The 13894-nt window shown below is 41.6% G+C and overlaps 1 protein-coding gene across 1 annotated transcript in view; it reads right to left on the reverse strand.

Annotated features, from left to right (window-relative positions):
- Window positions 1–825: 825 nt before the first annotated feature.
- The window catches only part of LOC119646146 (nucleoporin Nup188), a 28460-nt gene continuing 15391 nt past the window's right edge, over window positions 826–13894 (reverse strand). The window contains exons 10-13 of the mRNA XM_038046503.1: window positions 11859–13307; window positions 11652–11800; window positions 1884–2100; window positions 826–1823 (exon numbers count right to left, since the gene is read on the reverse strand). Coding sequence (XP_037902431.1) covers window positions 918–1823; window positions 1884–2100; window positions 11652–11800; window positions 11859–13307 — 2721 coding nt within the window. The 3' untranslated portion in view covers window positions 826–917. The remainder of the gene's footprint in view (window positions 1824–1883; window positions 2101–11651; window positions 11801–11858; window positions 13308–13894) is intronic.

A 13894-nucleotide genomic window follows, 5' to 3' on the forward strand; every position in this document is an offset into this window, starting at 1 on the left:
AAACCAAAGAATCTTTCTTACTGCGAAAGAAATCATCAAATTAAAAACCCACAACAGGAAAGTTTTTGAGAATATCTAGCCAACCCACGCACTGTTTCAGAGTCTTTAGAAACATCTTTCATTCAAATCCGATCGAACACCCACGAAGTCCACCAAAAACCGACCACTCCAATTAATCCGTCTAGGCCTCAAATTATATCACAATGTTGCCGATTCGTGGATAAGTTCACAAATTGTGGCTTCCATCGGCTTGAAATTGATACAGCACGTTCGGCTGATTCCAGAGACAGCACTGTTGTTTTTTTCTACATCTGGGGAATGTTTACTTTTCAATCTCGGAGCTTCAATCCTCACTGCTGAGTTAGTCGCCATTAAATTTATAACCCGTACAGCACAGGACCGAGATCTCCAAAAAATTATCATTTGCGATCATCAGTTTGCGAGCGTGCCCATGTATGGTATCTCACTTAGCTACAGAAATTCATGCCTTTGTTGAGGATTCTGACCTTAAGGGAGCCCAACTAATTTGGATTCCAGCGCACAGCGGGGTTCCGGAAACCACCAAATTGGGTAACCGTCTTGTCACCTCTCATGCCTTGCCATCCTGGGCAGGATAGGTGCTTCAACCACGGACGCGAAGTATGCGGCGGAGTTGAAATAAATGACCCCGGGGTACTCCTAAGCTGATATCGATATAAAAGTATCGAATTTTTGCTGTTTCTACACTGCCATTATCATTCTTCCTGATGACATTCCATTTCTGAAATTTATAATCATATTCCATGCTCTCCATTGAAATTTTACAGAAGAGAAACATTTGTCTGATTAACATTTGTTTATTTTAAAAAATAACCATAGGAAAAACAATTACACACATCTTTCTATTCTAGAGAAGCAAAATATAAAATAAATGTTGTTCAATCACTTTGGCAAATGACCATGAATAAATTTGATAGAAAATGTAAGTAATCTTCTTCCACCAATTTCACATATGACAACGGGCTATATGTGGGCTCTTCAGGTTCGAAGAAAATTTCTTCCTCATCCTCAACACAGATTTTCTTCACAAAATCTTTCTCAGCCGGTGAAATGCGTTTCCCATTACGATCTAAGCTTGGTGTTGATGATTCAATGGCGGCATCCAAATTAGACTTAGATTGAGTAGTGGAGGATGTTATTGGACTTATCACTCGGGACATTTCAAACGATGGTTTTCGACCGGATGTTTCACTGGGAGTTTGTTGTTTATGCTGCTGCTGGTGGATGTGTTGAAGGTGTTGACGACGTACTACGTTCACGCGCATCGACTGTTTAAGATCCGCCGATTTTAGAGAAGATGTGGAAGGCTTTGTTGGAAGAATTCCGCTGTCCGTTGATACGTCCATCATCAGTACGATTCCATGTTTTTTGCGTTGCCAAGGGTTACCCCGATAGTCATTTAAGACTTTCTTTCGCACAAATTCATGATACGTCATCAATTCCGTACTGATTTCACGACGAATTAACTGTTTCTCACGATTAGAGAGATCTGTATTCTTTAAAGCAAGTAAGGTTTGTGAGGCCAGAAAAGTTAAAACATGTTCCAATGAAGAAAGACAAAGCGCGCTATCAAGAAGGGAAAGAAATTCATAGGTCTGAGCAGCGCCCGAGGAGACCAAGCTTGTAACAGATGTAACGGATACAGATTTCAGGAATGACTGCCTGGATGTTGGGGAACCTGAACCATTTTTGTGGGCGCCCGTATTAGATCCACCTTTACTACCATTCGACTTCTCCTCAACCTCTAATGAGTTTAGCGCTTCTTCATGGAAAGTGTAGTTTTGCTGAAAGAAAATTTCAAATCGGTTTATTACATGAGCAATTGTCTAGCGTCTTCAACTTACCAAATTCAGTGCTTTAGTGAATAGACTAACTGCACTTAATACTGTTCCAAAAGTTAATAAGGGACACGATCCAGCATCAAGTTTGGGTGCACCAAATTGAATTTCAATCAAAGGGAACCATTTCGTTGGTAGGAATTCTGGTTCTGCAATTAAGTTCAACAGTTGTGGACTGATGCGCAGCAAGCATTTTGAACTGATGATGATGATTTCTATGAGGCTTTTGAATAATTGAAATAATTAGATGCAACCTAAATTTCGGATCACATGTTCAATAATTTGAATATTATTTTCTTAAAAAGATAATATGAAGACAAAGTCAAAATAAATAATACAAGTCGGGAAAACAGAAGCTTGACGCTTCAGGTATAACAGGTTTTGTGTTTCCCTCTGTGAGGAGCGATGAGTGTATGACAGTTCCGCGTGTACATAGCTAAAAATTCCATTGCCCTCTATTTTTTAGAAAGCCATTTAAATAAATAATTTGATGGATAGCCCTGTATTGATAATAGTCAACTTCATACGCTCCAGAACTGAGCCTACAACAGATACAAACAAGTCGGGGAACCCGAAGCTTGACGCTTCAAGTATAAAAGGTTTTGTGTTTCCCTATGTGAGGAGCATAGCGTAGCTCCCCATTGGCTGATAGCATTGACTGGAGATATTTAAATCGCTCAGTTCTGTCAATGGCAGCAACCTGCCCAGAATTGGACTAGTGGCGTGACACATTTTGATCACGTCCGAAATTCGCATATATGGCATTGCACCGATTGTGGAAAAACTGCGAGTGAGGCGTTTACGATGGGGTGGTCAGATAATTCGCACTATCGAGAATTCACTTACCAATATTGGTCTTAACATCGAAGTCAATGGTAAGCAACCAAAAGGCTGGCAGAACCAACGGCGGCTTGATACGTTGAATGGGGATTTAAAAGCCTCGCGATTACAACCTGATCAGGCATTTGATAAAATAAAATGGCGAAACCGATCACGATGTGCCGACCCTGCTTGTGAACGGGACTGAAGAAAAAGATGTGAGGAGCGACGAGTGCACGACAGCTCCGTGTCATATAGTTAAAAATTCCATTGCCCTCTATTTTTTAGAAAGCGATTTAAATAAATCGTTTGATGGAAACCCCTGTTTTGATAACAGTCAACCTCATACGCTTCACACTCTGAGTTTAATGTTATTAGCAAATGCGAAGAATTTAACCTATATCAGATATAAACAAGTCGGGAAACCGGAAGCTAGACACTTCAGGTATGAAAGGTTTTGTGTATTTCTTTTATAAAGAGATTTGAATGTGCATTCGTCCCATTAGAATGTAGCACGGATTATATGCATATATTATGTGAAAATATCCACTTTCAAGTACATTTAAAGTTTTGAATTTGCACAGAAGCGACAGCTTTGGCCTATTATAACTTTGTTAGTAATAGTGCGATTTTCACCAAATTAGGATCATGCTCTTTGTTGTAGCCTATATTGCTGCAAAATTTCGTGATTCTAGGATGAACTTAACGGGGGTTTTCCCCCCAATTACTAAAAATTATAGTAATGTACTGTTATTAACTTTTAATTTTAATATTTCACTCAAATGTCAATTATTCTCGTTTAATTATCGCGTCAGCATCTTATTTGCATGACTTAGGATGCAGTTAATTCGCACAAAATTGATAAGTTTGAAATGCGGGGAGTTTTTCAGTCAATTTCTAAAAGTTGGTAATATACTATTAGTAAGTTTATTTGAGCATATATCGGAATGAGACATATTTTGAGGCCTAGATTTCATCTAACCGCACCTTCCTAGTTTTTTTTTCGGATTTTTGGGTTGGGTAGTTGCCGAAAATGAGGCCCGTCTCACTTTAAGTGTGTAGATTTTGACTCTTTACTCGCGCACTTTGCAATTCACGCCAAAACTAATATCAGATTCAGAAAGTAATAATTGAGACCTTTCATTTGATACCCCACATGATTATATTCGATGAAAAATTTTTTTACATCCTCCCTTTACCTTCGGGATTTCATAGTTCCCCTATGTCCACCAAACTTCGTTCGGATCAGTTTAGCCGTTTTGGAGAATAGTGCGTGTGACGGACAGACAAACAGACACAAAGCCTTAAAACGGGTACGGAAAGCCTTGGTTGAGGTAGAATTCTGATTTGTATCTGACCAATTATATTATAATGTGCAACTCGATATTTTATTCAATTTAAATCGACTACGTGGAGGATGTCGATCCTTTGAGTAAGTGAGTGAGTGAGGAAAAGTATCTCGAATGTAAGATCAGGAACAGACTGTGTACCATTCTGGATTCTCTTATCTCACTCAGTTCGATTCAAAAGATGTAGAAGCTTGAAATACAATCCGGTGCGTTTTGCCTCTAACTGCATTTTGTTTATTTTTTATAATCGCGGGCGAGCGCAAAGTTGATTACATCGCCGCCTATAGTGTACCGTAGTTCTGTAATCCTTCGTTCCGGTTCTGAATGCTTTAACACCCTTCAAACTGCTAATCCCCAATCGGATTGTGGCGCCAACGATTATTATTATTGTGGATGACCGAACCACTGGCGATTGCCACTTTGTTCTTCAGGCAGAATACCAGTATGCAATTAGTTTACTAATAACGTCAAATTCCTTCAACTTTAATAACAAAGAATAAAGGAAACTACTATATTATAACTGAAGAGCTCCAAATGTTTATCAATTTTCTTTCACAAATTATTAAGGAACTGCTTTTGCCAAGGTAATTAGATATAACTTACAAAAACCTTCTATAAATTAAAAGCAAAGTCAAAAACGGTGTCCATACATAAGTCTGCTTATAACTGCTCGTGGCAAAAATAAATTCATCATGGAGGAACAGACAAATTTGATGTCGCACAGGGATTTGGAAACCCAACACTGGCGGTTTTGGAGAGTGTGCAAGCGGGCTCCTCGTCGTCAGTATCCAACGACCATAGCACTTCAGTAGTTAGAAACTTCTGTGATCATATTACATGCGGGGAGAGCTGCAAGTACATCATTACGAAGATAAGTACTCGGGCGATGTATAGCCATTTTGCCCTTACTGAGCGGGATCAGCTTTTATTGCATTTGATGATCAAACGATGGAGCTTTTGCGAATTCATCAAGGAGAGAGAGAGAACATATACTAGAACGTACGTGCTACGATAAGAAGACTATGGGGTCGAGGTTGAAGGCTTTGAGTAAAAAGACGGGTCTGCTGGCGTCTCCTCAATATACGGAATTTATGCAGAAGAAATACGGAAACGGGCCGCCGGGACGGTTGAAAGAATAGGCTCAAGTTGTTCACCAAGTGCAGATGGCTTCAGAAATTATGGAAGGAATTTGATTTTAGTAAAGAGGAAACATGGAGGTCCGGGAAAAAGTAGCTGCCAGACAAAAAAAAACCAAAACGTGTGAAGGAGAATAAGCCAATATTCAAGACTAACATTTTCGTTCACGACATACGATATTATATTCGTCTTCATGCACTTGATGTAACGGCTGTTTCCTTGCTTTCTGGAATATGTACTAGCCCTAATTTGACAACTAGAGCTCAACCAACTTTCCCTTAAATTTGATTAACGGTTCACCAATATTGAGTGAATAAATGTTGTCCAATATGGTTTTCGTTTTGTTATAAGTTTTTGCATCCAGCGGTCGCCAAAATGGAGCAATTTTCAACACTTTTCCTTATTTTTCCGTTCTGTTCGCAGTTTTTTTGGGGCAAAATGCATCACGAACTAAGTTAAGAAGAAATTATTTATGAGCTTGACCGATTGTCTTTCACCGATGGTGAGCAGTATTGATTACTGCAGACTGTGATTACTGTGGCAGACATTCATGCTACCGAATAGTTGTGTCAAGTATTCATGTATTGGCGACGGGGAAAACGGAAGAGGCCAGAAGAGAAAGCTATCAACGATAGATGGTCATCACGGAGCTGGTTATCTTGTGATGAACTTTAAGGGGCACCTACATAATGACGAAATCTATGAGTGATACCATGACCGTCCGATTGTGGATAAAATCCGGCTCAATAATGGTGGGCAGGTCACTTAATCCATATGGATGAGGATGATCCAGGCCGGGAAGTCCATAAGGTCAATATCTATGCTAGAAAAAGAAGACGAGGCAGACTCTGCCTAAGATGGCGCGATGACGTAGGTCAGGACGCCAGACAGCTTTTAGGGATATCGAATTGGTGGACCTCGGCGCAAAACCGGGCTGTCTGCAGTTCCTTATTAAGGCAGGCCTAGACCGGATACCGGTTGTTGCGCCGTTGATGATGATGATGACAATATGCATGTCAACGCGTCAATGCTGTCGAATTTTAATGGAAACATAGCCAGAAATTATATAGTTAAAGTGGGGGGATCCAGACTGCTGAATAGGTTACACGCATAGGTAGAGATGCTAGGAAACTCCTAAAATCAAATAACAACAGATTAGGCAGCGCACTTCTTCGTTCGAGATTGTTTTGAGCCAGAGTATACCGAGGATTCGACGAAGTGGTGCTAACGAAGACTTGGAATCTTCGAGTAATAATGGCAATCATTTTCCATGGGTTCCTCCTATATTACGGCACAGAGAGAAAATTTGCGTAGAACAATCTCACCTTGATGTTGGTGTTGCGATACCTGAATTTTTAGACTTTAGCCATACATACAAGGTAGCATTCCCTCAGGGATCGTCAACGATCCTTCACGAGTCGTTTACGATACGGGGAGTGGCGTCCCCAAGGTGCCCGAGCAAGTAGTTCTGACCCCCTAGCTGGCATAATACTTGCGTCCTAGGTAGTAGCCTCGAGAAAGTTTCTCGATGAAGAGCGAACTGCTAATGACCGATACACGCCGGAACATACTGGGAGTCCCCGGAGTTGTCGAAAACTTCCTGTCGACGTCGATGGGGTGATGTGAGCCTAGCTCTGCCAAGGTGGTAGTTGTGGTGTGTATCAGGAACCAGCCCCTTCGGGACCCTGGTCGGGTAGTGTGCATTGAACCGGTGTTAGTAGACCGCGTTGCCCCGAGCGAGCCTGATCCGTCCGTGAATTCCGGAATCAGCTAAGCGTAGGTCAAGCCTCAGGGAACTGGGGTAGGGGCTGCGTCCCCGAGGGTATACCCGTTCCTGACTACTGCGGCCCGTTCCCTTGCACACGGTGCGCTGGTAAACAGCTCAAATGGAGAATAAAAACGAACGAAACGAGGAGATAGTGGAAATGGAGAGTGAGCTGGCTGCGTTTATTCGTCCCAGCGCTCAGCGAAGGACGCAACAAGGGCTGAAATACCCGACGAGACATCGGGACGCGCAGACGGAGAGAAAGACTCAGAAAGTGATGCGGCACCTGCAACACAGATAGGAACCCAGACCATACCGCACAGTGCTATAATTGGGGAAAGAGGCACAGTGGAAACTGCCGAAACTAATAAAATGGTTTCGAATATAAGCCGAGTCGGAGGACTGTCGATTACTCTGGCGCAAGCTGAAGAAGAAAGACTTATTAAGAAATGCACGGCAGTTGTGAAGCACATGCGATCTTCGACGTTCCTCCAGAAAAACGTCGACAAGGGGATGAAAAACGGGCTAATGGAACTAGAAGAGCTCCTGGACAGGATTTCATACTATAGGCGAACATGGAAAGTAAGACAAAATCCGCAGGAAGCAGAAACAACCGCGCTTCCCGAGGAGAACACCACGAGTACCAAACGGATCGCTGACAGCCCATTGCAGAGCGAACTTGGTAAAAAACGAAAGGAGGAAGGGACATCTGAAGGAGACTTCACTCAGGTACTCTCCAGGGGTGAAAAGAAGAAGGCGAAGAGGATCAAAAGACAACAACACGTCGCGCCATCAGAAAACCCTCTGCCTAAAACTAAGGCGGACACGAAGGACGGAGTGCCAAAAGAAAAGGTGGGGAGACGAAGGAGGACTAGACCGCCAGTTTTGCTTATTAAGCCGACGGAAGGCAAGACTTTTGCGGAAGTCCTCAGCGAAATTCGTTACAAAATTAAACGCGAAGACAACGGAGCGGAAGTGTCTTCCATACGTAAAACGAAGGGTGGTGGAGTCTTAGTCGAACTAGGCCCGAAGGCTATAAATAAAGTCACGTTCTGTGAAGCAGTCAAGGGGCTTCTAGGAGAAAAAGCTTTGGTTTCTAAACCTGGAACTCACGTGTGCTTTAGAAATCCGAAGCCTTGACTGTCTCACGGAAAAGAACGAGGTAGAAGAGGCTATCAAACGCGAATGCCCGGAGGTAACCAATGTCCGGATTGGTATCACCTCGGACTAAAAAGAGAATTCCGACCCTGCGTCCCATATCGTTCGGCGAGTCGATGTTCGAGTCAAAATCAGCGATAAAGTACCTCGCGTTGACTCTTGACTCAAAGATGAGCTTTTCTGAGCAAATCGAAGCAGCAGCGAACAAGGCTGCGGCTGGAGTTTCGGCGTGAAGTAGGCTAATGGCAAACATTGGGGGTCCTACGTCTAGTAGGCGACGTCTCCTGATGAGCTCAACATAGTCTGTCCTGCTCTACGGCGCAGAGGTATGGACTGGCGCTCTTAACAAGGAGGTATATCGTAAACGTCTCGCGCAAGTACAGAGACGGGGAGCTTTACGGGTGGCGTCTGCGTACCGTACTGTCTCTGAACCGGCCGTGATGGTGATCGCGGGAGTTATTCCCGTTGCCCTTCTTGCTAGGGAGCGTCAGGCCATATACAAGCGCAAGGGAGATGAGCCAAGGGAGGTGGTTGCTCGCGAAGAACGGCAACACACTCTAGACGAGTGGCAGTTCTCTTGACAAAATGAAACTAGAGGCAGATAGACTGCGCGGCTCATCGGCAACTTAGGTGCGTGGCTGAATCGGAAGCATGGTGAGACTGACTATTTCCTTACTCAATTTTTAAGTGGGCATGGAGGTTTTCAGTCTTACCTGCACAAGATTGGAAAGGCGCGTTCTCCGGATTGTGTGTTTTGCAATGGAGTTGTGGACGACGCCCACCACACTTTTTTTTCTTGTGGAAGGTGGGATGGGGTTCGTCAGCAGCTCTATTTAAACACAGGGGATCTCTCTCCAGACAACATTGTCGAAGAGGTGCTGACAGGTGGAACCGTGTTGCCCATTACGTTCGGGCCCTTCTCGTTGCTAAGAAGATAGAACTCGACCGGTGGAGGACAGGGGGGTTCCTTGAACTGACAGTTCCCTTCCTCCTCTCCCCTCCCGCTGGTGAAAGGAATTCCCTGATTTGAAGGCTCCGCAAGGCGGGAGAGTTCGGGGATTAGCCCGAAGTAATGTGACAAACGGTTCCAGACTAGCTCTCTGACGATGGGGAGGAGTTTAGTTGGTAGTCCGACGATGTACCGAATCGGGAGTCCAACACTGTGTGCGTAAATGTATTCACCTACCCTACCCAAAAAAAAAAAAAGGTAGCATGGAGAGCGTTACCGGTAAGAATTCTGTTTTGGACTTAAAATTCCTTCGAAATTTTGCTTCGATATAATTCGTGATATTTTGCGCCGTCGTATGCTGTAACGATAGCAATTTTTGTCTCTGAAATGCCCTTCCTGCATGCAGCATTCCAAATACCCTGCCTGTAAAAAGCATTTCTGAAATCGATGGAGAGCAGGTGAAGCGGAATTCTGAACTCAGAACATTTTTCTAAAATGACCCGAAGGATGTTGATGTGGTCAGTGCAGGAGGATCCAGAGCGGAAACCAACTTGATATCTGTTGGTCTTGGTTGGAAATTGGTACAATACTAGAAGACAGCACTAGATACTACGTGGCAGCTTATCATGAGGAATTTGTGTAACTTTCTAATTGAATCATGATGACATGCCTTGCGTTCTTCTAGTCCGAAGGGAAGACATCCATTACTATGGGTGCGCTGAGTATGAGAAGTAAATTCAGCTTCAGTAACATGCTTAGGAATTGGTGGGACGTTTTTGGCGTTTCTTGGATAAGTGCTCTCCACTTCATCCGTTTTCGACAAAGATCCGACAATATTCTAGGTGCTTCGCGTGACAGGACGAATGTTTTTGTTATTTCAATTGAATAATTAGCTCACGTCAATAGACTTGTCTATATTGATTGATTATAATGTATAGATTCATATTCCTCTAACCGAAAAACGTTAATTTTATTTTGTGATTTTTTGAAAATCAACCTATTTTATTAAAGCCTCTATTCTCAGGCTTCGGAAGAAACTCCAGATCTGGGGATATTCACTCCCTTCTTTCGTCTCTCTCGACAAGTCTGCCAAGAATTTCACGTACTGATAATTGAGCAAAAGTGTTTGAAAATCATAGACGTTTTGCGACCAATCCTACATATATCTGCGTTCGAGTCTTAAGAAAAGCTTCAAAAAACTTGCCTCTGTTGCCCTTCCCAATATTTTAGATACACTCCACACGTTAGTACGCTGGGAATAGATTTTAGTTACCACGGAAATCATTAGGCCAATGGTAACTGGTTATTCTGCTAAAAAAAATTGCCATGTGATTGACTTAGTTACACATACACACTCTGATACCAGAATCAGCTCAGAAGTAGTTTCCCCGTAATCAGATCATGGAAATGTTGGAATGGTACTGAGATTCGGGACATATTTGATTGTCACGACAGTTGGGTTGAGGCATGCATTGTTTTAGATCTCATTTTTTGAAATGTCTTCTAACAAGGACCCGCACTCTGCACTTCAAATTTAATCACTTGTCTGGAATGGGTAGAGTCATAATGAGAAAACCAGGATCCGGAGTGAAAATTATGCGTTTCCTGAAACTAAACCAACAATTTAATTTTGTTAGACTTTCTCTCCCAGCTCCCGAGAACGTTCCCGTCCGCGAGGGACCATCTGCTTTCAAAGAATCTTTTCAATTTCAATTTTTGTTTTTGATGGGTTACTCGATTTTCTTATCACTTTTTCCTCCTGAAGACGGTTCAGTTTTTTTATCTTAAGAATGCAAGTAGACTAGAGGCTTAATATCACAATTTTCACAACAAAAGTAGAAACAAGCGTGACCAGAGGAGATAATGGGCGACTCGCCCCGGTTCCGGAAATCGAATTGTCGGGTGTAGGAACGTTCCCAGAATATTGGAAAACCATTTTGTCCACACCCTGCATTTTAATTTTTAAGTCTGAAAATAATTCAGTAAGTAAAAGTGCGCACTCCGCCCTTCGAATATAGTTCGATTGCTTTTTCCTACTTTTTGCAAGATGTAGATGTATTTGAAATGACATCTGAACAAAAGGGAAGATCTTCAAATGACTTTTAAAATTGCAAAGAGCACAGTTACCATCAAGTTAGTTGCCAATATAATAGTTATAAGTGGAACCCAACGCTTATGTCCCTGGTGCCCCGATTTGATGCCACAAATTTTTAAGGCCGTGACTGCTATGGGAAGGATATGAGGAACAGAATCTAACCGACCCAGATTTTCTTTGAGGTCCCCAAATGATTGTTTGCTGCTGCCTGGCTGTAGCTAAAGCTGGGCAGTCGCACGGGAAGCCTGAGGCTAGTATTTCGTTTCGCTGTCCAGTTTACAGACTCACGGAGTCTCTCAGCGTCGCACGATAGAGCGTATTTAATATGAAGGTAAAGTGGAGAAAGAGAAAATGTAAGAATACATTATCCCTTTGTCTGATCTTTCCACTAAACAGAATAAACTTTAAGTTTAAGTTTATTTTACTCAATCTTATACATACGTAGTAAGGAAAACTGCAAAGAATGCTTGCCAAATTAAAGACATATCATATTATAACTTACTCATTCATAGCTTCAACGACGACATCACTTGGATCGTTTGTAGACTCTACCGCAGGGTCAGGTTGATTTTGGCCATCTATTAATCTCCTTAAAATTTTTGGACGGTATAATAATGAAATCGAATGATCCATTAGGGTTTGAATACCTCTCTGAGGAATATAATTAGCTGTATTACCAAATATGCGCAAGAGTTTAAATTGTACTTACCACTAAGTTAAACATGCTTTGCGAATGTTCCAGTCGCCATTCTTTCTCATAAGCGACAAGTTCTGATGCCAAAAGAGCAGCATTCTTAACTAAAATCATAGCATTTGGTTCTAGCGACTGTTTGGCAAGCAATATTGAATCGACAAGATACTCTTCGTGAACCCCGACGAAAATTAAAACTTCTTTCAAAAGGCGATAGTGATGTTTTCGAAACAGTGTCGTTACTAGATCAATTCCTCGCGAATATATAGGCCACCAGTTCTGGCATGTCCATGCATTTTCTTTTGCTGGTTGGAGAACATATGACACTTGAACTAATTCTTTCGGAGGTAATAATTTTAACCACAAATAGTCGCCTATGTCACAGTAGAGAAATTCATCCGAGCAATTGCTTTTGGCAAATACTATTAAGACATCTAGTAATTCTACCGACAACTTGTGTTTTCTAGAGTTCTGTAAGACCATACTTGTGCAAGCTAGGAGTCGTGGGAATATTTTGGCCGCTTTCAATGGAGCATCCCAATTGGCGGGACCTTCTCTGGAAAAAATCACCGATGTGTTTTTCAAAAGGCTCAAACTTAAGACAGTTACTTCTTCCGCTCGTTTATCATCTAGTTGAGTTTTGGTATCTCTTTTCAGCTGGTTCTCTAAAATATCAAGCTCAAGAGATACCATGTCAATAATTGGTTGCAAAAATCGAAGTGATAGCGATGAATCGTTAGCCCATTCTTTAGGCATGAAACTGACAGTTTTAATGGCGATCGAAAGACAGGATTCCTTGGCTCGTGGGTGGATATTTTCATAGTTTGATGATATCGTCGATAAAAGCTCTACAATATTGTCTAGTACTTCACGATCTTCTTTCCCACTGTCTGTATATTTATGCTTGAAATTGAGACTGAGCACAAGAAACAGTTCGGATAAGACGATAAACGGCCGGAAGTCTTCTGTGTATCCTGCTCGATCAACTAAGGCATTCAAGCAGTTATAAGCAAGTACTTTGAGAGATTTTGTTGGAAATTCTACACCAATAGTTTTCTTCCTTAATAAAATAACGACGAAGTCCTTGAATGATTGCAGTTTACAAAGCCAATCGGGTGTTTCATCTTCTACGTGAGCATCATACTGTTCTTTAGGTAATTCAAAAATTTGCTTTATCCAAGTTTCGAAGTGGTTCGGATCCAGAAATTGTTCGAGAACCTTTTTTAACTCTGGATTGATCTTATTTGTTGTGCTGCAACAGAATATTTCAATTCCTAAAATATTTAAAAGTTGGCTGTAGGCTTTGGCGTATCCATTGATGTTGCTTAATAATGGGTTGCACAGCGATTTCCAGAATGTCGGCTTTTCCATCAACTCTTTGACTAGTGTCTGCATGTTGTTCTTCCAAAGAGCATGAAATAAAGCTAAAATTCGGCTTAGTAGAGGACTTTCGACGGTTTTTGGGTTCTGCAAATAAAAAAAATTAATTAGGAAGTTGCCCTGGTATTATCTACTATGAACTGACTCATTATGGAACTTATTTTCAACTAAAAACTGAAAAGCAGGTGGTATTTTCTAAGGTTCATTTGAGAAGGTGGTGAGATTGGGATGAAGTATTTTCTCTTAGATAACACAGTTCATTTTCTTTTATTGTCGTTTATTTTATTATTAAATTAAAATGCGAATTTGTGCCTTTAATCTTATCAGCATTTGTATTTTTTCGCTAGAATTCGAATTTTAGCACTCAAGAAGACAACTACTAGTCGTCGCAATATAAGCGTATTCATTTCACTTAAACGTCCACTACAAGCTTTGTTAAATACACCATTTTCTCTTTCGAAGTTGCAAAGATTGTTATCGAGTGAAAATTGCATTGATATCGTCAGAATATTCGGGATCTAAGCTCGGTATTGATGTAATTTTGGAGAACACTTTTATCTTTCTCTCTCTTTTGCAGCATTCTTCTGTTTCTGTCTCATACTGTTGCTGTTATTTGTGTTGATCCTTAGCACCCCAGCGATGCAATCCTAAAGGAGAGAAGCTGTTTGATTTTA

Source organism: Hermetia illucens, chromosome 1 (assembly GCF_905115235.1).
Source record: "Hermetia illucens chromosome 1, iHerIll2.2.curated.20191125, whole genome shotgun sequence".
NCBI lineage: Eukaryota > Metazoa > Arthropoda > Insecta > Diptera > Stratiomyidae > Hermetia > Hermetia illucens.